Source organism: Vespa crabro, chromosome 6 (assembly GCF_910589235.1).
Source record: "Vespa crabro chromosome 6, iyVesCrab1.2, whole genome shotgun sequence".
NCBI classification, from domain to species: Eukaryota; Metazoa; Arthropoda; class Insecta; order Hymenoptera; family Vespidae; genus Vespa; species Vespa crabro.
The window spans coordinates 3,957,543-3,984,020 of NC_060960.1; the positions used below are offsets into that span (position 1 = coordinate 3,957,543).

Consider the following 26,478-nt stretch of genomic DNA (forward strand, 5'->3'; position numbering starts at 1 on the left):
TTCATATTCTTTAATAGATAATCCAATGTATTCAAGAAATTTATAGATAATAATCGATACTAAACGAACCTTAAAATGATCATGTGAAAATATATTATTCAATAACAATTTTATGTATGTATTTCGAATTGATACAGAGCGATTATTTTTATTTTTTAATTTGATTTTCAGTCGAAATTTTGCAAAATTTCTTGGAAAAAGTGCTATATTTATCTACGTTACATATATGCAAAAAAGACGTCGAGATTTCCACGAATGCCGGATCGAAGCGACGCGCTTTCACATCTGTGACACGTCCATACCCTGGACAATAAATTTTCAACGAGGACGATTAAATCAATCGTGACGGTGAGTAATTTCACTGAAATTGTTGATGGCTTAGAGTTGCCATGTTTCGAAGTACCAATCGATAAAACAACGCTTCGCGGTAGAACCGCGCATGGTACGATAGAACGATACCCGCAAAACCCGCTTGATAAACGCTCGAATTCGTTCTTAGCTTTCTTCCCTTCTTTCTTTATTCACTGATTTTAATAGCGTGATTAAGAATTCTCTTGGATCATTTTTATGGAGAATTAATTTTAATACTTTCTTATTCTTTTTTTATGATTGCCTTACTTCCTAATCATGAGCTCGTAAAATGAGTCAGTGATAATAAATGGTCATATTATTATTATATTATTACTATTATTATTGATAGGTATATACTCGTATGAGGGACGTAAAACAGATGAAAAGGAAAATAAAACAATAGGATTGAATATATATATATATATATATATATATATATATATATATATATATATATATATATATATATATAAAGTTTATACAATCGGTGCAGTGGGTGAGTAGAATAGGTGAGTCGTGTGTTAGCGAGTGAATGAGTGGCGGTGCATACTTACGTCCAGTTAGAGGGTGCATCAGAGCAGGGTGCGAGGTGGCTGCTGCAGCGGCTGGTTGCTTGGGTTTGCTAACCTTTGTGTTACTTTTTGCAAATTCCAAACGTATGGTTTGTGGCATATCAGGATCGAATCTAACCCCCTGCTGGAAATAGATTCCCTAAATTAGTAAACCGGGAGCACACGTACAGAGCTGGGTCGTGATATGTGTGGAGGTAAAAAAAGACAGAGAAAGAGAGAGAGAGAGAGAGAAAAGGGGTCAGGCTTTTTCGAACATTTCAGCAACGTCTCCTTTCCATCGTCGCCATCGTATTACATTTTCATGTCCAACCCTATTTGACCGACGAAAGCGTTAAAATAGAAATATCATGAAAATTCGTTGATATTTTTATTATTCTCGTTTTTTATTTTACGGTGAATAAATATTTTACGTTTGGCGACGATGAATCGGAAAATAATGCATCTACAGGTAGTGCCAATCACGAGGGGTAATAGGTTCGAAAGAATTCAGCATTAGGAGCACGCATGTGCGTACGTGTTTTAACAAAGTGGATCGTTCCTCAGTCAGTTCTACGATACAGAGCGAGATGTGTCCATCCGACAAGAGGATGTTTCTTAAAAACCATTGTCATTGTTATTGTTGTCATTGTCTTTGTCATTATTGTTGCATACTTGCAATATAGCGTGAGCTCAGTTGCAGTGTGGTGTAATAAAAAAAATATATACATATATGCGTATATCTATATATGTATATATAATGTATACAATCAGAGATCATACGACTCCTTCCTCCCCTTCACCTTATTTACCACACATCGCAACGTCATTTTATAAAATATCAAATCGACGTACATACATATATCAAAAAACTCTATCGCTAGCGCAGGCAATATTCGAAGGCTTTCAAAACGTGACACGGTCCGTTCGTTAACGGGTCAAAGTTAATATTAGGAATGCTGACGTCAATCCGATCTCGCAAATAACATTAATGCCTCGGATGCATTTTTCGGGAGGGATAGGGAAGGGAATGATACCGTGAAAATAAAAACGAATTCTTTTATCGAATTCAATTTCGAACGATGTTCATTAATATTATACGATAAATCCATTTGCTTCGACGTAACGAGAATTACATCGAAGCAAACTTTATTCGACTTTATGTCAAATTGAACTTTGTTCCGATTTTCTCTTTCCGATTATATACCCTTCAAACAATTATCATGACGTTTAAGCGTCGTTCAATGTTCTAACCTACTTCGGAGAAACTGATGCTCGCAATTACTGCAAAGGGGGTACTTACAGGAACAACGGGCGCGATTCAAACGCAAATCAGTGGTCTTTAAAAAAGGAATATATTTATGAAACGCTGGAAAACGCTTACAAGTACCTACCTATCAACCGCTACTTCCCGTCTATACAATTAGTTTGTAAAATACGAAAGTAGTTTAATAACTACAACTCTACAACTAACATTATCGGACCACTGTAATCTCTGCTTTCATTTAAAAAGTTACATAAAAATACATTAAATTTTATTTCATAGATAAAAACTGAAGAAATCCGTTAAGTTCTTCCGCTAATTCTACCAAAGAATTATCGCGATTACGTGAACTATGAATATTTATGCAATGAAAACGATTCTAAAAAAAAAAAGTAGAACGCGTTACGGTTATCATGAAAAAAAGGAAAAATAAAATTTATCGATTTTCGTACGTGGTGTTATAAAAAAGAACGATATTGCAGCTTTTCCCAGGTGAAAGAAGCTAATGCTTGGATAATGAGAAGGAGAGTGGACCGGATGAGAGGAGGATATAACGAATAAGAACTAAATAACGTTAATCCATGCCAAATGGACGGCATAGTCAAACAATATACTCGCGCGCGTGTGTATGTGTTTGTGTAAGTATAGTTGGGGTATATATTATAGTTGGATATAACGAAGTTCTAACATTCCATGGCACGTCTTGTCTAAACGTATGTTTGTATATATGTACAAAAGATAGATAGCCAATTTTCTCAAAAGTATTTTTTCCGGCTCCTTGAATCCTGTCTATTAATCGAAAGCATTTTCAATACAACTAGATTCTTACCTGTAGATCTTGCTTGGCCGCCTCTGCACCAGCCCTCGTATGGAAAGTCACGAAGCCCACCGGCTGAAATTGTAAGGCGATTTGATCAGTAAGCCCTTATTTATAACCAAAATCATAAATCACGCTAAATTTATAAATTTATTATCGATAACGTATAAAGTAAAAAGTAAAAATGTGCCATCAGATCGGCTCTAAACAATCTTGTTAATCAATAAAAATTTTCTTTTGCATATGCATAACCATGATGAAATCATTGCATTATTCATGATACGTTTGACGAAAAAGGTCGTTTTAATATTTCACGAATTTTCAATGTGGCTAAAGATAAATGTAAATGATCAAGTGTATGTCATATGGATATTGTTCACTGTAACTTTACCAAGGCATTTTTCTAAGTGAACGAAAAACAGTACAAAAGTTTCGTAAAAACCATGTATCCTACTCGAAATGACGGATGCAACTTAAGAAATTCCTTCTGAGACATAGCAATCTCGAAATACAAAGCTTTTCACAAGTATGTTCTTTAAGTAAAATATGCTATTCCAAGTCTAGCAAATAATAAATTATGATGAACGCAAGAAGACGGACGTTCCTGAGCTCTCTATGGTCCGTTGTCCTATTTTTCACATTATATCTCTTGATATTCTTGGAAATCGTACGAACTATTGTATTTTATATCAATGTCTTCACTATGCGTATTATATAATATGCGTTCAGTATACGTATATTGTACGTTCCGGATCGATGAACTTTAGGAATTCTAATACCAACTATAAGGATGAGTTGCACGCATGAATGTTAGTTTACATTGACTTCGTGATAAGCTATCGTTCTAGAGGTTGTTCGTTCTCGAAATTAGTTAAAAGATTGTCAATTATTAACATAATTTAATATAATAATCAATTATGTTAATAATTGATAATATTTAACTAATTTCGAAGCTAACGTTTGAAGTGTCATCGTAAGAACCGATACTAAAAGATATGTAACTATATCGCAACTAACATAACTGTTCTTCTGCAAAGCCGCGATCTAATCCATTACAACCTTCATATGTCTACCAACCGATAAATGTTTCAGGAGTTTCGAACGAAAATGGAACTCGGATCGATGCCTCGTAAGATGGCCCTCGCTACGTCCGTAACTTTCTTATTTCGGTATCCCTGCTGTTTTATTTCCAACTACGTTACCATAGGGAAATACAAGTTTCCTTCACTCAGTACCAGAGTATATGAGAAAGAAATAAAATTTTTCTCGATTCCTTTAAAAAACTTATTGTACGAATCGAATAATGATTATCTATCTTTTTAATTTCTACGTTAAACAATTTCTTTTATTACATACATTTTTGAACATATTTGTTAAAAATAAACTAAATTTTTATTTCTTTATATCAAAAATATTTCACTTACCGACGCCGTCTTCCCATTTTTACTCGTAACCTTCAGCAACGATCCCTCGTAACCCTGGAATAAAATAAAAAGTATTCACTCGTCTTCTCTTCGTTGATCCGAACGAATCGGGGAAATAAGAATGAATAACTATAATCGATTCTATTACAACTTTTCTATTACTCGTCCATGCAACATATGGAACGTATAGAAGCTTTTATTATCGACCTTCTATAACTTCTATAAATTCTATTTCTGACGTAAAATCGTAAGTCTAAATGAAAAATAAAAGACGATTAAGTTCTTTCTCGCACTGACCCCACTATTATGATGAATAATAAAAGGGGAGAGGGTGCAAGAAAGAAGACAAAGGGAAGGAAGAGAAAAAAAGAAAAAAAAAAAAAAGAAGAAAAAGAAAAAGAAATTGTGGTAATTCATGTGCTGACCTCGTATGCTCTGAACAGCAGGTACAGTTCTCGAGGCTTGGCGTCCATCGGTAAGCCGCTCACGAACAGCGTGCGCACCTGAAAAAAAAAAAGATGAAAAGCACGATAAAGAAGATTAAAGAGATACCCTTTAAAGGAAGATTTTAGACCTAAGAAAAGAAGAGATGGATAGTCTATATCAAAGATCGTAAAATCGAATTCGAGATATTTATGCAATTTATATATACATCCTAGTAAATAGAGAAATAAAAAAAAAACTGAAATATAAAAATATATCCAAACATCAACCTTATATTTTTCCCTTCCACTTTCCAATATTGCGATATGAGTCATTAGATAAAGTAGCTTAGTTACTGGAATACGTCGAAGCTTTAACGACACATAACGAGCGTTATACATTACGTAGAGATGATTATCACGGTCTCGCGACCCTATTTCACATACAACCAACCAAAAGAAATCGTTCAAAGTTCACCTATTTTCCTCGGCACGACACGCGACGAACTTTCCGTCCTCGTCGTTGTCATTGTTTCCAAGACAGAAAGGAAAAAAAAATGAAAAGAAAAACAAAAGAAAAGAAAAAGGAAGAAGAGAAGAAGAGAAAGAGAAAAGGGGGGAAAGGCTCTTAGGTGAAAGTTTAAATTTCGCGGATTCTAGTGGGCTCAATAACGAATCTCAAACGGGACGTATAAGATGACGGGGATTGAAAAGTTTGAGTTTAACCAGAACCTGAAAGGGTATAAAGCGGACAAGAAGAAGAAGAAGAAGAAGAAGAAGAAGGAGAAGAAGAAGAAGAAGAAGAAGAAGAAGAAGAAGAAGAAGAAGAAGAAGAAGGTTAGGTGGAGCAAAAGTATCAACCGAGTGAAAGCGTACAGTAGGAAGAGGTAGGGATGTGGGATGGTAATAAAGAGAAAGGGAAGGAAAACGAAGTATGAGTAGTAGGTGAAGAGGGATCGGGCAGGGGGTGGCAGGTATACTGGCGCCGTCGTGTCTGTGCAACGCCCGGAACGAAAGAAGCAGGCACCGCATGCGAATCACTTATTCATACGCTGTGAAATGATTTCAGCCTTCTGCGTAGAGAGAGACTAACATATGTATACGCGAACCAATGTTCAGAATTTCTTATGTCTTTTCTTTGTGTGCGTTGAATGGATGTAGTGTACATACATATATATGTATATGTATATATATATATATATATATATATATATATATATATACGTGCTGTATCTCTTTTACCTTCATTTTTTTTTCGCGTATACGTGTAATACGCACTGTGTTTTTAAAAAATACTTCTGTAATTGCCATCAATATATCTAGTTTTAATTGCACGAGTCTCGCGAGAATGATTCAACAAGACTGCACCGATTCCTTTGAATCTTTCGAATGACACAATTATTGATAATTTTCATCGACATCTTTTCTTCGGCCATATGCCTGAGAGCCTGAACGATTTTGGATGGCGAATCGTGATTTCCTTCGGGTTTAGAAAAGAGGAAACGAGAGGGTGATATCAAAGCAGGCAGGGTGCCATGGAGTCGTGAGTCAACTGTCCGAAAGATATTGACATCGAAGAAAGGGCGGAAGTTGAGAGCAGTAATAGAAAGAGGGTCAGAAAGAGAGAGAGAGAGAGAGAGAGAGAGAGAGAAAGAGAGAGAGAGATCAGAAGAACGTGAGAGGGTGCCTTGGTTCGCTTGTTTGCAGATAACGAGTCGCGTACGTGTGAATGTGGTCGACTTTCAAGTGGAAAGTGGGGCTGCTATTGATTGTTTCAAAAATTTCTTTATTTCAATTGACTCTAAATATAATACATTCTAAAACAGTAATTAAGAAGACAATAATACGAGTGAACGATCGTTGAAAATTTCAATCGTCGAAAACTCTTTTATAAATAGAAGGATAATACGATCAATATCCATTTTATCGATCGTACATATTCACCCAGCTTTGAACGCTCCCTCTTTTTGTTCTCTCTTTCCTTTCCTCTCTTACGAAGGATGATTCATAAGGTCTGGTGAGACCTTAGATATAACGGGATTACAGGATTCTCTAGTGGGATAATAGGAGTTCAAATTATGTCCAAAGAGTAAAGCAAAGCATGCCGGTCGATATAACGAGGTATTTTAGATTCTTATTAAAAGTTTTACTGGACGTTTTTTAAAAATCGTTATAGCTGAAGGATACGCTTTCTCAAATGGAGTATATACGTTATATACAGTATTGTGATGAAACAAGTATGTTAAAGAATGCTTTAAGAAAAAAAATATATGATCTTTATAAGTATACAATATAAAAAGTAGACATACATTCCATCCTTTTCTTCGTTGTTTCCTTTACGTTACAAAATGTAAAACAAAGTTGAATAAACGTAGAACAAAAGCGGGCTTATCTACGTCGTTCAAATATTTTACCATATGCGAGCTATGCGCTCTACGATAGAAACGCTTGCGCATGCGTACACTACGCGATGCGAATATAACCGGCATAGAATACTCCTCTCTCTCTCTCTCTTTCTCTCTCTCTCTCTCTCTCTCTCTCTCTCTCTCTTTCTCTTTCTCTCTCTCTCTCTCTCTCTCTCTCTCTTTCTCTCTCATCGATCCTTGCATATACACGCGCCTTTAATCATTAACTACAGATTCTTTAGCATCCAATGGACTATTAAATGAAAATCAAGCAACTTTTCCTCCATCGTTCAACGTTACTTCGCCTTCTTTATCTTTAATATTTTAAAGGTGACATTTTTATTACTCACAGAATGTAAAACGTTATGTTTCCCATCGTACTCGTAAAATATTTAAACAACTTGTGACTATAAATCGATTAAAAAAAAAGGGAAATAATATCCGCATAAAAAGAAATTACCTTACCAAATCGACAAAATATGATGATCGCAATCTTAATCTATGATAGGTACTACAGTGAAAACAATGAAACAATTAATATCGTTAGATTAATAGCTTCGCATTATTACCACTTGACAGTAAATTTATTTTATGTAATTAAATAGAACGATATGTATAAAAATAAAAACATAATATAAAAGATGTCCTTGCAATCTGTCTTTACCCACCGCGCATTCTGAATTACCGACATATCCTACTGTATGAAGCAATAACATGGCGCACTCTGCATTATAAGTGCGGACATTTATTGAACTACAATTACGGATTTTGTCTGTATACTATACCTTAGCAAGGTTGCCAAGTCGAATGCGTTCTTGCCAAATTTAAGCGTGCGTGTAAAATTCTATGCTCGTGAACACGAATCATTGATGTGTGGAGTAACACATTGCACTAACTCATGCAAATAGTCAACATATATGTATATGTTATGTGTACGCGCGCGCAAGTAAACGACGTGTGTATATATATATAACGTATGTTCATATTTTTATATACGTGTATCCATCAAACCGTGCATCATAATTGTTCCCTGAAGTAGAAGAGCTATAAAAAAAAAAGAAAAAAAAAGAAAAAATGGCTGAAAGCGCAATTTTATGGATATTTGCAAGCAAATTCCAACGAATAACTAAGTAAATAATATTATTTAATCATAAATAAAAGAGTGAATATATTATTGAACAATTATATTTTTCTAAGGTTCAATTAAACATCTAAAATGAATAAATAAATATAGAGTTGATTAATAATTTAATAATCGGTTTGCTTCGTTAAAAGTTTTATATTTAATATTTTAATCCGAAAATCTATTCTCTATATTATCGGTACATGAATCGAATACAAATTAGGTGCGCGCAAATGGTAAGGAACGAAAGCGAACGAACGTCCTTTTAATGCGCGCTTGAAATGCAGAGAATTCTAAGCGCGTCAAGTCTCGTACATCTGTCTTGTACTAAAGACGATCCCTTTTCATTTCAAAGAGCGTTCGTTAAAGCGCCTGTAACTTGTTATAACCGTTATTTATTTGCGTGATGTTTTATTTTTACATAGAAATGGAAAGGAACATGACGAACAAACGGTCGGCCATTTTTTTTCTTCTTTCCTTTCCCTTTCGGAAAGTAACTTCGATAGACCGTGAGGTAAATAGTAATCGATATCGAACGAGGGAAGGTATGCTGCTGCCCCTTCAGAGAAAAAATGTGCGAACGCACCAAAAAAGGGAAAAACCGGTTAAAATACCTGGCAGATGTGACGAGGTGGGAGAAAGAAAGAGAAAATAAATAAATGCATACCATTTCTCTACTCGCCACTCTCCTGTTACAACTTCGTATTTTAAAAGTAAGCAATCATGATTCAATGTACGCGTGGAAAAAAAATTTTTTACGACTTTCAGCATGATGCCACGTATGGCTAAAGGAAGAGACAATCAATAAAGCAAATAAAGCAGCATCAAACTCGTTTCAGGTTGCTGACCTGCGTGGTGTTTGATGGGTCACATAAGAGTACCTTTCACGATGCTCTTTTAAATATATCGTCATTAGAACTCGAGGAACCTGTTTATCATTTCGAAATGAAAAATAGAGATTAAGATATTCGTTCTTTTTGTTAGAATTTAATTTTCTGATGTTTTTTACTAGTACGTATAAATAAATATACATATATATAAGTATATATATATTATATATACATTTATGTGTATATGTTATGACAGATCGCTATGCAATTGTTCAAAAAAGAAAATAAAATACGTACATTGGTATTGGCACAATGAAATAGATCGAAAATGCACTGTCGTAACATATGTCCGGAAACACTTTATTACATAGATAGGAACTCTAGTGTGTCATATAAATGACCGAGGTCGATGCAAGAACGTTGATACAATTTCATACGAATGTTTTAAAACTCTCTTGAAGAACAAAGGTTTTAATTTGTATTTAAGTTCTCGTTTACTTTGTTCATTCCCTTTTATACGCGAAAATCTTTCATTGAAATATATAAAAATAGAAAAAAATATTTACGATATATATATGTAAAATATATAATATATATAATATATTCGTGCGTACGTGTGATCGACGTGTTAATTCAATAATTTAATTTAAATATAATATTAATTATAGGTATTACCGAAATTGAAAGGATTTATTCATTGTATGTTAAATATTTATTCCACTCATAGAATAACTCATAGATATCGAACAAACACTAAATAAATACTTGTAAAAAGCTCCAACGCTAATCGAAATACTGATTTCGATGGCGTATTGCCATAATACATGTAAGACTGACATACACAGACACATAAGTTAATGGATATCAGTTCTACCAGTTAGTAGCATAACATGAATGCTGGTAATCAAGCATTTCCGAATAGCTATTAATTTGGAATATTCGACTACCCTCGTACCAATGTATCGATTTAACCTTTCTCAGAAATCACCTGTGCAATTTGTATATCAACTGAAATACCATGCACTTGAATGCAATTACAACGAGAACGAGAGGATGTGAGGATATATTATTTGAATTTATCTATAGAGAGCTATTTGCAATAACGATATACGCTTTTCGATAACAAAATTTATTTCCAATACGACCTTTACATAAGAAATTGTGCTAAATCGAATCGAACATAAATACTACTCTTCTGTTTTTCAACGAAAGATTGGATTAATAATGGCCATAACTTTCTTCGTTGAATCAGCGGAAATGTTTCACAAAACAAGAACGGTAAAACTGGACCAGTTCGCATAACCTCGATTCAGTTTCAGGTTAACGGAGAGGAATTTCACAATAACGTATCGTCGTTCAATCTCTGAAAGCTGCGTTTTAGACCTCATTCGTTGTGAATGTCTGTAAATAGGAACAGAGTGAAATATATACCATATGTATACGTATAAACGCGCATAGGAGAGACGAATGAAAGATGGATCTCATTGTACGTCGGTAATGTTAAAAAAGGAAAAAGAAAAAATAGAAATGTTCACAGTGCCATTAAACATTTTTGCATTTTATGTAGAGATAGAACTCTGACCGCATCTCTACCTTGGTCAATGACATGTCGGAAGTGAGTATTACGACCCAATAGCTAAAATGTCGGTTTTACGAATCACGGGTCGTATATCAACTCTCGTTTTACAAAATATACCTCGACCAACAAGAGAACTGCGGAAGTGTAACCGCAAGTCGAACGTTTCGCGAGTTTTATAAGACACAATAGCGTATAACATATAAACACGTATCTAATCACACGATAGTGAAGTGATACGTAACATATTAAAAAGAATAGTCAAATAATAATTTTCTATGGAAGGAAATATTCGATGAAGAAACAATATAATCAAAATAAATCAAAATAATCATCGCCGAAATGTTAACTCGAAAATGACAACGACAAAAACTATAATGTATTTTATTAAAAGACAAGGTAATTAATATATCTAGACACATTGAGTTAATGTGAAAAGAGACAATGAATAAGCAAAAATCGACGAGAAAGTATAGAATAGTCAGCGAATTGTATTAAATTTTTAAGATGGTATTTGAATCAGTTATTACTTACTTTCCTCCTGTCTTGTTTTTTGTAAAAAAAAGTGACGAATATTCGATAAAGACACTTTCTACATTCCCGGGACAATGAACGCGAATGATCTCGTGGCGGAATTAGAGTGGCGAGAGAGACGTATATGTCGAATAAAAGAGATAGATAGATAGATAGAGAAAGAGAGAGAGAGAAAGAGAGAAAGAGAGAGAGAGAGAGAATGAATAAAAACAAAAAATAGTAGAAAGAACAGAGAGCATCGAAGTCGAACGACATGCACCAGAAAAACAGTGGTGAAAGAGCGGTTGCAACGAGGAACGAAAGAGATTACGGAGAAAGGAAGGAAGGGTATGAAGGGGAAGGGGACAAAAAAGGAGGATTCGGGGGCGACCTCTTTTTCTCGCAAAAGCTGATTCGTCCAGCGAGCGTGAATCTACGAAGATACATAGTCCATGCATAGACAGTAGTAAGAGAGTCTTTATGCTCCAAGGTTAGACCATCATTCCGCGGTGGGAATACTTTATGTTGATCGTATCCGGTTCATGATGATACGCGCAGCTTCCGTCGACGTGATATCGATCTGGTGGATCAAGGGACGAGCCCTCTCCATTCTCTCAGTAGCCTACAAAGCGAACCTTTGAATGCTAGGTTACAGAGCGATTACGTCCACTATCTCTCTCTTTCTCTCTTACTCTTTAGTTCGTATTGTATAGCAAAAGCCACATCGATGCATTTCTACCATTCAAAGTTGTCGAGAGTATATATACATGATCCATTTGAAATCTATGAGAACCTTGCATTAGCCCAATAAAATCTTTCTAGTAGAAACGATAGAAAATGTTATGGGTTATTCTTTTATTTATATTCAACGCGTATTTTCTCATATTCGAAAATTAATAAATATTTATGAGAAAAATGATAAAAATGCAAATCAATTGGACTAACTCAAACAATACGATGATTATTTTGATTACGCTAATGGCGGAACCGAATCTCGTTCGCAGTAAATGATTTCCATCTTTTTGATACGCACACTTTGGAATAACTTTGTTTATCGTATTTGATTATTGTGATAAGGCGCATTATCCATGATCGATTAATTAATTAAACATACTAAAAGCATTCCTATAGTTCTTTTTTTGTTCTTTTGTTTAAAAATATATTACCATTATTATTTTACTATATTGTTATGCGTCATTACTTTTGCACGAAGAGAACATTCCGTTTTACGCGTGAACTTTAAACATAGTTTACTGCTTTGTACATTTACAAGAGTTACAACAAGCAAGTTGTTCGCTTAAAAGCAAGCAAGGAAATAAGCAGGCGTACTACCTATAGTAAACGCAAATATTTCTCACAAGTTAGGTCAGTGGGATTCTTCATTGGTACGGTCAACTTATGCGCCAGACGCGACACTGTTAGGGACGCTGTCATTTGTTCCGGTCGGACGAGTGTTTCCTGTGCGAATGACGCTTCGCGGAAAATGATCGCGTTCGAGGCCGCATAGGAGTTATGGAGTCGTTACCAAAGGAACGGTGTCGTTTCAATTTAGTTGCAAAGTTACTCCGACGTTTTCTTTCGTTGTATTTTCATGATCACACAAGAAACTAGCTAAACTTTCTGATTGTAAAATCATATTCGTTGCACTGAAACTAAAAAAAAACCTACTTTCACGCTTTAAGGCTCAACGAATGGACTTTCGAAAAGAAAAGGAAAGGAGAGTAATCTTTAAAAAAAAAATATATATAAACAGTACTTATATATAAGAATTTTAAGCAGGATATTTAAAAATTAAATACGATTGGTCATTCGATTTTATTTCGAATCGTGTGAGCGGCGTAAATATATATATATGTGTGTGTGTGTGTGTGTGTGTGTGTGTGTGTGAGAGAGAGAGAGAGAGAAAGGGAGAGAAGTCAGACTTTCGTGGCTTTTACGGTTTGCTACTCCCGTCTTGTTCCTCTTCGCTGGCTAACCGTTATACAACATCCGCTCTACCACAATGCCCGCGCCCGCTGAAGTCCCAGCCCTCATTGTCTATTGTTATACAATCGTTATTCGTTCTCTCGACTTGCTATAAAATTCGATGCGATAGAATACTAGGTGTACAAGCTAATCTGCTATACACATATGTATAAACAAACTTGTATAACTGGGAATGGGAAATGCGAAAAAAGATATTTAAATTCTGGTGTGAATCGAATAATCTAATTTTCTCTCTCTCTCTCTCTCTCTCTCTCTCTCTCTCTCTCTCTCTCTCTCTCTATCTATCTATCTATCTATCTATCTATCTATTTATCTATCTATCTATCTATCTATCTCTTTTTCTATCATTATTTTTAATTTTTCCTGTTCTTTTTAATTTCATTTCTAGAACTCTTTTCATCTATAAAGTTCACAAAACGTATAAGCTACGTGTACACTGCGAGCATCGATTTTCATAGCTTCCATTCGACCGTCGGCGTCAATCGTTGTACATATCGTTGCTACGTAACGTGTATAGGCTGGATATGTCGTGGTAGTTGAGGAAAAGGGAACATTAGATCCAGTCGCGGAAGAAAATTTGATTTCGAAAACTTCCCTTAGGCGTAAAAAAGAAAAAAGAGGAATGAATCGATCGAGCTTGCATGAATATTTTCGAACCTTTCGAAAAAATATAACTTTTTTTCTTATGAGGCCAAGTAGATATAAACAGATGTATATACGTTAATTGAAAAGGTGATTAGTAGTGAAGAGTACCTCCGATAATTCAAACTTCTCTCTTTCTCTCTATTTCCTTTTTTTTTACTTTTTTTTTTTTTTTATTTTTTTTATTTCTTCTGTCGAGTGTCTTTTTGATAGCGGAACACCGAATCTATTGAAACGACTAAAATATGCTCCTACAAATAGTACATGCTACTACCATATTCACGCAATAGTACTTTCCACTTTGAAGTTCCATCTGGTGAAACGTTAAATATTTATACAGCTTTATTCCCTTTAGGATCTCCATGCTATCTTTTCGTATTCGCTCTTGTCTTATGTACGTTCATTCGTTCATTCGTTCATTCGTTCGTTCGTTTGTTCGTTCACAAGAAGCTTCAAGGAACGATTTTCTTTAGATGGAAAGTCAAGGGAAGTCAATGTATGCAAGTCGAGTGTCATTCGCAAATGGAAAATTCGAAAATGGTAAAAATTAATTCTGCATTCATATCATTTCGAAAAGTCAACCATTTCATACTTTATCCAAATCCCTCGTTATACGCTTTCTAGGATTAATTTTTCTTGACCGTAAGGAGAGGTTCTCAGCCATTAATGCTGAATTACTCGAGGAAAATGAATAGTACGGCGGAAACAACCGACGAAGACGAGCTTCAAACATTCTTCAGCCTTAATGCCACCGGATTTGCATCCCTAATCTTAAGGCGCTTGCTACCCGTTCAAATCCAATGCGATTCTATCTTATTCTCTCTCTCTTTCTCTCTCTTGAAATATTCGCGTCTCACACGAGATCGTATCGATCTACTTGGTACTTAACGACCTTTCTGAATATTCAACAATGTCTGATTTCCGCGCCCAGTTACAAATCTTAACATCTTTTTCCCCAGTAAAATCCTATCAACATTTGAAAAGATAGAATCGAAGATAGATCCAGCAAGTAAAAAATGGTGAAAAATAGAAATTGCAAATTCAACGAATGTATTCGTCAAAGCAAAAGTTTTTTCTACTGTTTCTCCCTCTTCTCTTCTTTTTCTTTCTTTCAATCCATCCGAAGAAGTGTCTCCGCTCTCTGAAGATCCAACGAGGCCTAACCCTCTTGCGAGGCTTGACGAGCGCGCGGTTTCTCTCGCAGCAAAGACGAATCGGCGCGCTGCTTGAGCACGCGCTAAGCGTTTCAGTTCGAATCGTGGATGCGATTTCTTCGTCCTCAATTTCTTTTCTCCCTTCTCTCAAGCCGAGATATCCGTACGGGGATTTCGCTCACTCACTCACTCGCTCGCTCGCTAGCTCGTTCGTCGTTCTTACCACTAATTTCGAGCTCGATTTAATCTCTCGTTCCAGGACACCTCGACTTTCCTTTCGTTTCTTTATTACGACAAGGAACAGCACGGTGCAAATTGTAAAAAAAAGAAAAAATTTCAAATAGATGAGATCGATATTCGTCTGACCATGACAAATGATATTACGCTCGAATGATTAAAATGAAACTTGTCGAACAAATCCCTTCCTATCCTTTCGAAATGACGAATTACGATGAATCGACATTTGCTCATCGTTTGTGAGAATAATTTGAAATTCATCGAACGATAGATGTCTTAGATTTAATAATGAAATAATCTTTAAATTCAAGATTAATTTACGTACTCGTATACGATACCACGGAATATGGTAACGATAAAGAAGAAGAAGAAGAAGAAGGGGTATCGTTTCCATATTTAGATGACCGAGCACGATAGCGCGATCGATCTGCAACATATTTTCTCTCTCTCCCCCCCCTCTCTCTCTATCTTTCTTTCGTTCTATCTCTATCTTGAAAAGAACATACGTTGTTTAATCGGGTAATACGCAGAGGATAACGCGATTATAACATATAAACGCTATATTAAAGCAGCGTTATCTTTTTACTCGTTATAATAGATTCGACAAAAAAGAAGAAAAAAAAAAGAAGAATCTCGTTAAATGCAACAGGGAGAAGCTTTTACAACCTCCAGATTTTTTCGTCTCGAGATAATATATTTTAAATGAAAAAAGAAAAAAGAAAAGAAGATTAAAAATGTGAAAACACTTTTCGCGTCATTGTCGAGTGAAAAAAAAACAATGTGGCACACGATCGCGTCCGACTGGAGAAGTCAACGACCTATTACGTGGTTTACTTGGCCAAGTGAAAACTCCTGTTACATAGAGCCTATCGCGAATAGAATTGTTTCGGTACGAATAAAATACGAAGAACCAAACATTTCAATTTTCTTTCGAATTTTTAAAGAAAAATACAAAACCGAAGTTTTGAAAAAACTAACTCACGATCGATTCATCAGGCTATGTAAAATATTGATTCATTGATCTTGCGATTAATTCGATGGCAAACTTCGCACGATAAATAGAATATAATGTGACGGTTAGCACGTGCTGCCACGAACGAATTTCGCTATATACGCGAATCCAATTAACGAGTTGCCGTACGGAGGGATTAATTATGATCGCATTATATTTGGAGATAGGCTGTCACAATTCAAATACGCATGCGTATAATGTGTAGATAGTTATATATATAATAAATATCTACGTGCAAACGTGGAAATTTCGAATTACGTACGTTTGAATCGATCAATGAAAATATCGACACCTCTCTCGTTCATAAATTTGAACCACGCATGATATTAATTTTAATAAACGTTTTCGCACTCTTCTGTGTATTACAATAAAAATGACCGTAGGCTTGAAATTAAATTTCCTCTCTTCATTAAAACGCGAACCTCCAGAGAGAACCGTTTGAATTTATGCCAGTGTTCTACCTAATTCGATTTCGTTAAGGTTCTTTATGCAACGATAAATTAAAATTATTTACCTTCATACATACGTATAATCATTCAGAAAAGTATATTCAGATATTTTGTGAAATAGAATAATATTTTTTAGACCAAACAAAGCGTTCTAGATTTTTTAGTAAACTTTTTTAGTAAAATGAAAAAATTAGTACGTAAAATGAAATATGTAAAACATTTTTTTAAATATTCTTTGGCTGTACCAGAGATAAAAATACAAAATGAGCTTTTTAAAAATTTATATCAAGAGAACTACAAAATGCATATATTTGCTTTTTATAAAAAAAAAAAGAAATATATACATTTTGTAGATCTATTTGTCTTATTTGCATCTTGTAAATTTCTTAAAAATTGATAAATCCTACTAACCAATTTTAACATGTTTAACCGCAAATGACGGCTATAACCGTCCGATTTTTGGCGATATGTAGGCAAATGATGGCTATAGCCGTCTTGCACATGACGACTGACGCTCAATTTCATATGGCAGTCATAAACAATTGAAAAAAAAAAATGTGTTTCTCAGCACGATCGTCAAATTAAGTGTGCGGCAACGTGTTAACTAAATTTAACTAAAATATCTATAAAATAAGAATTATATTGTCATTGTATCATAAAATTTATCCTTTGATCATGAAAAACTTTGCAGGATGTATAAAAGATAATTAAATTAATGAAATATATTTACGTAATTTTTATAAAAACATTTAATAAAAAACTTGAATTTATTATTTTGCATGGCTACTAAAACATATATATTTCGTTTTAATTCTAGATTTAATTAATACACACTAATCACTCCATATCTATTAAAAAATTCAGAATATATTTTGTTTAAATATATTCTGAATTTAGTTATTCAATTTCAAAAAGTGTTCAAATATTTCATAAATGAATATACGTTTACATGAATTTATATAAAAATTTGTCATTATATTCAAGAAATTAATAATCGTTCATCATTTAAGTACTTTCATACGAATTGTGATTCTTTTTTCACGCCTTGTACAACGAATCGAATGTTATCGCAAGAAAAACTTTTATCAAACGCACGTTTTGCATTGATTTTTAATCTGCTAATCAAACCTGACGTTTATATTTTTCCGTCAATCGTTTCCGATTTTATACAAGAGAAAGGAAAAAATAAGAGCCAGAAAAAGAAGGCAGTAACAAAGTAGAATCGTGTGAAATAGAAAAAAGATAAAAACTTCCACGGTGTTGTCGCTACTGGCACATCGTGCAACAAACATGTTGTTATTTGCAGTACCGTGAGAATTAAATTTTCCTCGCGGCACAAAGTTTCCCGCCAGTAACAACGGCGCGAAAGATCCAACTTCCTACCGACGCGTGTCCATGCCTCATCTTTTCTACGCTATACGAAAAATTCAGAACTATTATATAAGTACAGTAGATTATTATTTATATAAAGATTATAGTCTTACATACATCGACAATAAACCAAAAATAATGACTAAAAAATATTCATTAATTCATTAATTCATTAAAGTCTATATTCATTAATTTTTCAGCTTTCTGCATTTATAAACAATACACAATCCTTTCATAATTCCATTTATAATGAAAGATTAAACTACATATCGAATTATTCGTAAGTACCATATACATATGCATAATAATTGTATTTGTCTTGCTTTTTTTTTATTATCTATCCATCCAACTATCTATTGGAAGTAAATAATTAAAGGATACAGTATATAAAAATTATTATGTTTCGATTATTTTAATTAATACAGAGGTTCAAAAAGAAAACAAGAAGAAATCGTCGAGCATCGAAAGAAAATAAAAGTTCTTTCGTGCTGACACCGTAGCTAGTTCGATATTATCGACCAAATAATTTTCATCCTGGTGGTGGAGGAAGATTCCGCATTAGTCTCGACGAAATAAATGTAAAGACAAATGTAATGTAATACCATTCGTTTTGGCTAACGAGGGAGGTTTACCATCTTCGTCCAGTTTGTTCGCTCACTCGAAATGGCCACTCCTAAAGCTGTTCTCGCGATCGATCGATCGCGATTCTCAATACGAGAATACAACTACTACGACTATGACGATGACTATGACTACAACGACGAAATCAATGGAATCCGGATTTTCAAGAAAATCTCGATTTTCTTTATTACATGATCAACTCGACAATTGCGAAAGGCAAAATGAGTGGTAATATAGATAATCTCTTTACCCTCCTATCATAAATATTAATCGATCGACGTGTAAAATTATTAAACCAGAATACGAATACTGAGCTATTATATCTTCTATTTCTATTCCTTTTACTCTCGCTCCAATTATTACTATCTTACATTATATTATACTTGTATATTATATTTGTCTTATAATTTGTAATTATAAGTTATAATTATAGTTTTTAAATGATTCTTAATTTCTATATAATATCATATGTATAATATTGTATGTGCTTTGTTTTTTACTCATTTATAGTTTAATTTATGCATTTACAAATACGAGAGAATTTATTTTAATACAATAAATTATATTATTCTTACTCTCCTTATTGATACTTTTTTCCTTTCCAATTTATGACCAAATTGCATTAGACTTCATCGATTTCACAATTTTACTAGTAAATTTAAAACTCATAAAAACTGCAACTTCTACGAGGAATTTTACGTTAAAAAATATATCGAACGAATTTCAACGATGTGACAAGTCGATGAATAATTTACTAGTGATTATTCGCTAATTGGCATAGCCTAATTTAAAAAGCGAAAACTTTTGTTCTCCTTTCGAATTAATAGTCTCGAAATTCGAAGGACCAAGGAAAAAACAATTTCGTATCAAAATATAGACATCACTACTGCTGCTATTACTAGCAAATCGCGTAACTCTTTTTCACGGAAAGTTTTCTAGAGCGCTAATTTCTTCCCGTCGTATACGAAGCGCGGCTTCGTCAAAAAAGTTTTACCGCGCAAAAAAATAAAAGAGAAAGAGAGCGGAGAGAGGAAGAGAGAGAGAGAGAGAGAGAGAGAGAGAGAGAGCTCGCGTCGCTCGAACGAGCGTGCGAAATCGGCGAACGTCTCGTAAAACTAAGAATCATCGTTTTTAAAGTGCCTCTCGATCGAAAGAATACAACGAATCGTTCCCTTTTTCGATCGTTCCGTTACGGAGAGACGAATAAAACGGCGTCACGGTTTCACGCACAACCGAAACGATTATTGTCAAACAACAGAATTATTACTTGACGATAACGAGTTACTTGTAGGAAGCGAATTGCTTCGGTTTATTAGATAAGAAATTTGTTTTCAATTTCGAAGAAAGATAGAAAAAAAAGAAATGATACCTCCATAGTTCATAGATTATAGAAAGCCACGCGACAAGAAGAGAATCACACAATGTTCGACGATACGATAAAGTGTACAACTTGGTTCGATATTTTCCTTTGCTTTCTTCGTTTATGTATACGTACATAAAGTGTATAAATGCATATGTGTATGATACATAGATATATAACTACACGTAGGAACGTTATATATCATACGCGTACGTACGTTCTCACGCGCGTCAAAAGGAGCGTAATTCTCGTCCATATGATATGGCACGTAAGTAAGCTACATACGTAGGTGTAGAGTACATACATCCGTATGTAGGACGTTGTATATACGTATGTACGTACAGAGTACATAGTACGTATAGATTATAACGTAGTTCGGCGCCTTTGCGCTCGCCGGCACTCGCCTAGCAGAAAAATCAATAACAAGCGTGGTATGGCGTGGCGCGTCGTGCTCTCTCTCAGGTGCCCGCCCGCTCGGTCGCCTGCTTGGCTGCGCGAGAGGAAGGAAGTTGGTGGCAGGAGAGGTGGCCAGCCAGCCAGCCAGCCAGCCAGCCAGCCAGCCAGAAAGCAGGCAGGCAGGCAGGCAAACAGGCAAGCAGGCAGGCAGGCAGGCAGGCAGGCAGCGAACAGACGATGGTGGCAACCAGGCAACCGATCGAGCGAGCGCGAGCTCGGTGGAAACGAGTCACCTGCGGCACACTGACGTACCTTTGCGATCGAATTCTCTCTATCCTTCCCTCTCTTTCCTTTTCCCGAAGGTACACGCGTGACGGGACGCGCGATACCCTATCTTCATAATAGTATGTGTGTACATCTATATATGTGTGCGCGTGCGCACACCTACACGCGTTACCATTGCGTCTGCGCTGAGTAAAGTAAAGAAAAGAAGGGGAAAGAGGTACGTCGACGACGCGTGCAAGGTGGAACGAAGAAAGAACGATGGGAGAGTTGGAACGAAAAGAGGGGAGGGAGTAAAAAAAAAAGAGAGAGAGAGAGAATGTGTGTGTCAGTCCGCGCGTGCTCGAAAGACGAAGAAACGAAACGGGGAAACGGACAAGAGCGCGAGTCGAACGAAGGGTCGCTTGAGCGCTCGCGCACGAGCACACGAAAGGCGCGGAGGAAGCGTTGCTTTGCTTCCGTCGAGTGAGCGTGAGCTAGCATCGCCGCTGTCCAATGAATACAAGAGAATGTGTATGATGTATATAAATATATGCATATGTGGGCATGTGTAGAGTTATACATATACGTACCTCGTCCTCACCGGTGGCCACCGTGTTGACGGAGTCCATGCTCTGAGAGAGCGGCGCGTCCATCGTGCAGGCTAATTTGCCAGACGGTCCGGGTTTACCGGAAGCTGCGGTACGAGCGGGTGGCGGTGAGGAGTCCACCGTATCCCGTCTCGGGCGTTTTAAAGCGGGAGGCGTTATGGTTGAACCGGCGAAGACGACGGGCGCCTCCAGGACGTATCGGTGGAAGTAAACTTTCGAGGAGAAAAAATCGGCCCTTTTGCCACCTCCCCCTCTCCCACCTCCACCACCACCGCCTCCTCCTCCTCCTCCTCGTCCTCCTTCACTGCCGCCCACTTCCGCTTCCTCCACTTCCTTTTCTTTCTAATTCCCCTTCGTTCACTTCTTCTTCCGCTTCTTACGATGCGTCTCCTTCTTTGCTTTATCCTCTTCTTCCTCTTTTTCTTCTTCTTCTTCTAATTCTTCTTCCTCCTCCTCCTCCTCCGTCGCCGCTGATGCCGTCGCCACCACCACTACTACGTCCACCTCCACTAGCACTACCACCACTACCAACACTACCAACAACCGATCTCCTCCACCAAACGAAACAACGATGGCACCAGCACTAGCACCACCTGCACCACCACCTCCACCGCAACCACCACCAACGATAACAACGACAGCCGAGGACCAAGCAAGTCGCGGTGCTACTGCCACCGTCGTCACCGATGCACCTGTCACGCGCTCGCTCTAAGGGTCTTTAAGATAGAACGAGAGAGCCTGATTACGGAGACGGGAGAGGTTAGCGATGTCCACGAGAGAAAGAGAGAGACGAGATGGATGGACGAGAGGGTCCGCGAATGTCTATGTAGCCTGCAGGTGTTCCCACGCGTCTATTTTCGAGCAATCGATACACACCACACATACGAACACACGCGCACGGTGTGTGCACTCTATGTTTCTCCTCTCCTTCTGACTTAACTTAAAAAACTATTTGATATGCTGAAAAGAAGAGCAAATAAATTGACAATCTATTGTTGTATTTTTCAACGTTTGGAACCACCGATTATTTTCCGATCATTACTCTCCCTGATGACGTTGCAACTTCCGTACACATTCGAAGAACACCTTTCGTTTCTTCCACCTCAATTAACGGCGATATTCTTCTTTTCGAGCGAGCACATACGGTATCCAAATATCTCTCTCTTGTTATTAACCAGATTTTCGCAAGTCTCCCTTTCTCTCTCTCTTTCTCTCTTGTCGCAACTCCGTTAACGACGACGACAACGACGACGACGACAACGACGACGACGACGACGACGACGACGACGACGACGACGACGATGCCGACGACGTAGAGGAGGAGGAGGAGGACGTTTCGTGCATAAAAGCAGAAAAGCGCGAGATAAGGACGCGCGCGCAACTTTCCAAATGGGGTAGTTGGTGGACTTACTATTAACGACGATCAGAACGAACAAGACAAACGATGATAATGTAGGCGTGGGTACTGATATTTCCTTCCAATGTGAACGCGCGTGGACGTAAAAACGGGACGTTCAAAAGTGTAGTAAGGCGAGTCGTTATAAAAACGAGCCAACGGAACGCCAAAATGTATATGTATGTGTATATATATGTGTATATATATATATATATATCTCTATTTATATATCTCTATGTATGTATATATATATATATCTATACATATATATATAAGTAAAGATAATAACGACGTTGTTACACGAGCACCGCGACACAACTGGTACGCAGGCTACCGATAGACTGACGGGCCATGAACGAGCGCAACGAACAGCCAGGTGAGAGGGGAGTTGGTACGCGCGCGCACACACACGTTCGTGGGGTGTCGGTTTTGTCCGTCCGTCAACTACCACCAACACCTACCATCGCTAGCACCACCTCCACCGTAGGGATGAGGCGGCCTTACGATGAGCTTTCTGGGTCGGAGGTAGGCGCGAGCGCAGGACTATGTATGGTAGGGTGAAAGGGCGAGACTGGGGGTGTCACGCGGTAAAATACGACGAGAGGGGTCAAGGGGTAAGAGCGGTAATATGCATCGCTATACTCGAACATTGTGGTAAGGTCGTACATTACTATCTCGTCCAGAAAGCAAGAAATCGTAGATACTACAAATTTTTTTTCAATTTTGAAATGGGAGAATGATGGAATAAAAAAATACAGCATTATAGTATCCTCATTCCCTATAATAAAAATGCCGGAAGTAAGATGGAGATAAAACGGCCATAATCGAGAAAAAATCAGTAAACGAGAAGGAAGGATAAACTAACTTCTTGTTTTTCTTTTCTTTAATATTTTTTTCATTGATAGATGCCTGATGCCTTTGACAAAAAAGGTCCTATTATTTTGTGGCTACATTTTAAAAGAACATACGACAGGTGTACTTGATCCGTGAGTTGAAGCTCTTCCGCATGTTTCAAAGTATGATCGATGATTCTACGAAAATTCAGCTGTTCGATTTATGACTTGGCGAAATTTTGATCCTTCGTTGAGGACAGGTGCATCGGCGTTGATGGTTTGAAAAAAAAAAATCATATTTGATCGATGAACGCAGTTCATTTCACACGTCTTAATGTTTTACCTTGTTAATGTCTATGTATTTTTACACATACATTCTGTGTATATACGTAGACATTCGCGTTTTTGTTGCTCATGTTGTAAAAGAAAAGAGACAATAGAGTAGAATCTTCGCAGCCATGACCCAACTCGGCTGATGCCATGAGATCGTAGCGCTCCCTCGTCGAAGAAGATGTCCTAACGTTGACCTTACCATCTGCTTCGCTACTACCTCCTACTACAAATTTTACCGATTTTATGGTACAAACATCGTACAGTTTGTATAAGTATATAAAATCAATCTACCGGATCGCACTACATATTTAACATGATAAAATTGAAAACCTCGAATCGTGCAGAGAAAACCTTGAAACTCGGATTAAAATACTTTCGTCGGTCCTATATTTCCGCATTACTCTTGTATTTTTTCATGCTTCAATGCAATCGAGGAATGCACACTTTTATATAATTATTCTGTGAATAATAATTTACAGTTATCGAAAAAAAATGAAGCACGATTTAATTATTTCATCTTTCAATTATTCATAAAATATATCGTTTAGATTAAAACAACGTAAAAAATATTTTTTAAATATTACTACGTGTATACATGTTTCATATTCCATGTATTAATCTTACTTCTAACCGATGACACTGTGGCGCTACTATCTGTTTCTATTGATGATAACATTGGAAGCGATATAATGTGATAAGTGTCCGAAATTTTGTTATTTCTTTATTTTATATATTTATATATATTTTATATATATATTTAATGTAGAAAAAAATCAATAATTATAAAAACATTAAATGCATATAATTTATTGTTGACTTTGACAATATAATTCTTATCACTTTTTTCTGAGTTTTTTAATCAGTATCAATATATAACTTTGTTTTTATACATATTTTTCTTATATATTATTGTAGTAATATTTCAACATCATTTAAAATAGAATCTAATTTTAAAAATCATATAGTTACATAATATACAAGTAAAATTGTGATACGAATATATTAAGTAATATCTAGTTGATCAATGAATATAAAAAAGCTTTATCCTATAACATATATATAATGTTTATATCATATGAATCACGTAGTTATGTCTAGTCGTGCCTACAGACGAAAAAATATAAGATTAATCAATCAACATTCGGAAAAATTTATTTCACTTATATGAACATATTAAGAAAATAAATCTATAATGCTCCAAACAAAATTAAATATGGTCCATTTAATAAATCAAACTTGAAAATGGTAAGTATAACTTCATTAATTACGTTAAAATATTTCCATTATAATATAAATTATAATGGAAAGAAAAAGTACTCGAGAAACGAGTGTTAATAATTTTGTTTGTCTATATTACTGATACTCATTAAAAAATGTACTTATTTATGAATAATATTAATAATTAAAGAAATGTTGGAATATTCGTAAATATAAACGCAAAACACATTTTATCATATGTAATTCATCAACTTTCATGTTACAATTTTTCGAAATTTTTATCGTCATAGTTACCGACCTAGGAATTAATGATACTTATTACCTACAGAATACGGCAAGAGAGTCGCTTCGATCGTTTCTTCTTCTATTTTAATATTTTCTTAAGTATTAAATATATATTTTATAAAAAAAATATCTTTCATGTGATAATATGTTTGTCTTTAATAAACATTTCCGATTTAATAAATGATATTCAATTTTTTAGAACAATTTTTTTTTCATTATTATATATATATTATAGCAATTCGATCGAAACTTCTCGAATATGTATTTTTCGATCGTATTAAAAGTATCGTGTGATTATTATTTATTCTTTTTTAAGCGATATTAAGAAATTTATAAAAAATGTATAAATTATTTTCTGTAAACGACAATTATAAATAAAAACGATATAAATTATTCTGTCATGCCATTAGATTCAATTTGAAATTGTATAAAGAATACGATTAAGATACCAGTAGTTAAATGTACGAAAGACATGTATATTTATTGAAGAATAACGGAATGGAAAGATAGATATTTACTTTTCCTCAGATCTATATAGAAGAGGGAGGTGACCGGTCAAACTCCATCCGCTGTTCCGCAAAGCAAGATAGCTTGCGTTTGAACAAAGATATCAACATGCAGCTACTTTAACGTAGAATAAATTTAGAAAATTTTCTTATTATGTACAGTAGTCTGCTTTTGAACTTTGTTCCTATTTAAATGTCAATTTTTACTTTTGTCATGTTTACCGGAGGAAAAACTAACAACCTTTTAATTATAAACACTATCAATTAAATTGAGGAGTATTAATTTATATTATCTACTCTTTTAAAAGAACTCAAAATTTTTTACACGGAATTCGATTTTATATGTTTGAACAATATTTATATACATTAAGATTTTTGTAACAAGAAACACTTGGAAAATTAACAGAAGTACGAATTAGAAAAGCTGAGGAAAAAATAACTATGTATTCTATATCTCGAATTGAAAGATTGGAGAACAAAATTTCAATTAAAAGTTTTTTTTTTTAATTGCAAAACTTCAGATTACGAAAGTTT

At 35.5% G+C, this 26,478-nt stretch overlaps 1 protein-coding gene across 7 annotated transcripts in view; it reads right to left on the reverse strand.

Moving 5' to 3' along the window:
• LOC124425181 (protein couch potato-like) overlaps window positions 1-24,628 on the reverse strand; it is a 30,373-nt gene extending 5,745 nt beyond the window's left edge. For 4 of the 7 annotated variants that reach the window (XM_046965165.1, XM_046965168.1, XM_046965166.1 and 1 more), the window contains exons 1-5: window positions 20,391-21,349; window positions 4,830-4,907; window positions 4,405-4,458; window positions 2,993-3,055; window positions 906-1,047 (exon numbers count right to left, since the gene is read on the reverse strand). In XM_046965165.1, coding sequence (XP_046821121.1) covers window positions 906-1,047; window positions 2,993-3,055; window positions 4,405-4,458; window positions 4,830-4,907; window positions 20,391-20,456 — 403 coding nt within the window. In that variant the 5' untranslated portion in view covers window positions 20,457-21,349. The other 3 variants (XM_046965163.1, XM_046965167.1, XM_046965164.1) reach the window with 3 other exon arrangements.
• Between the last annotated feature and the right edge of the window lie 1,850 nt (window positions 24,629-26,478).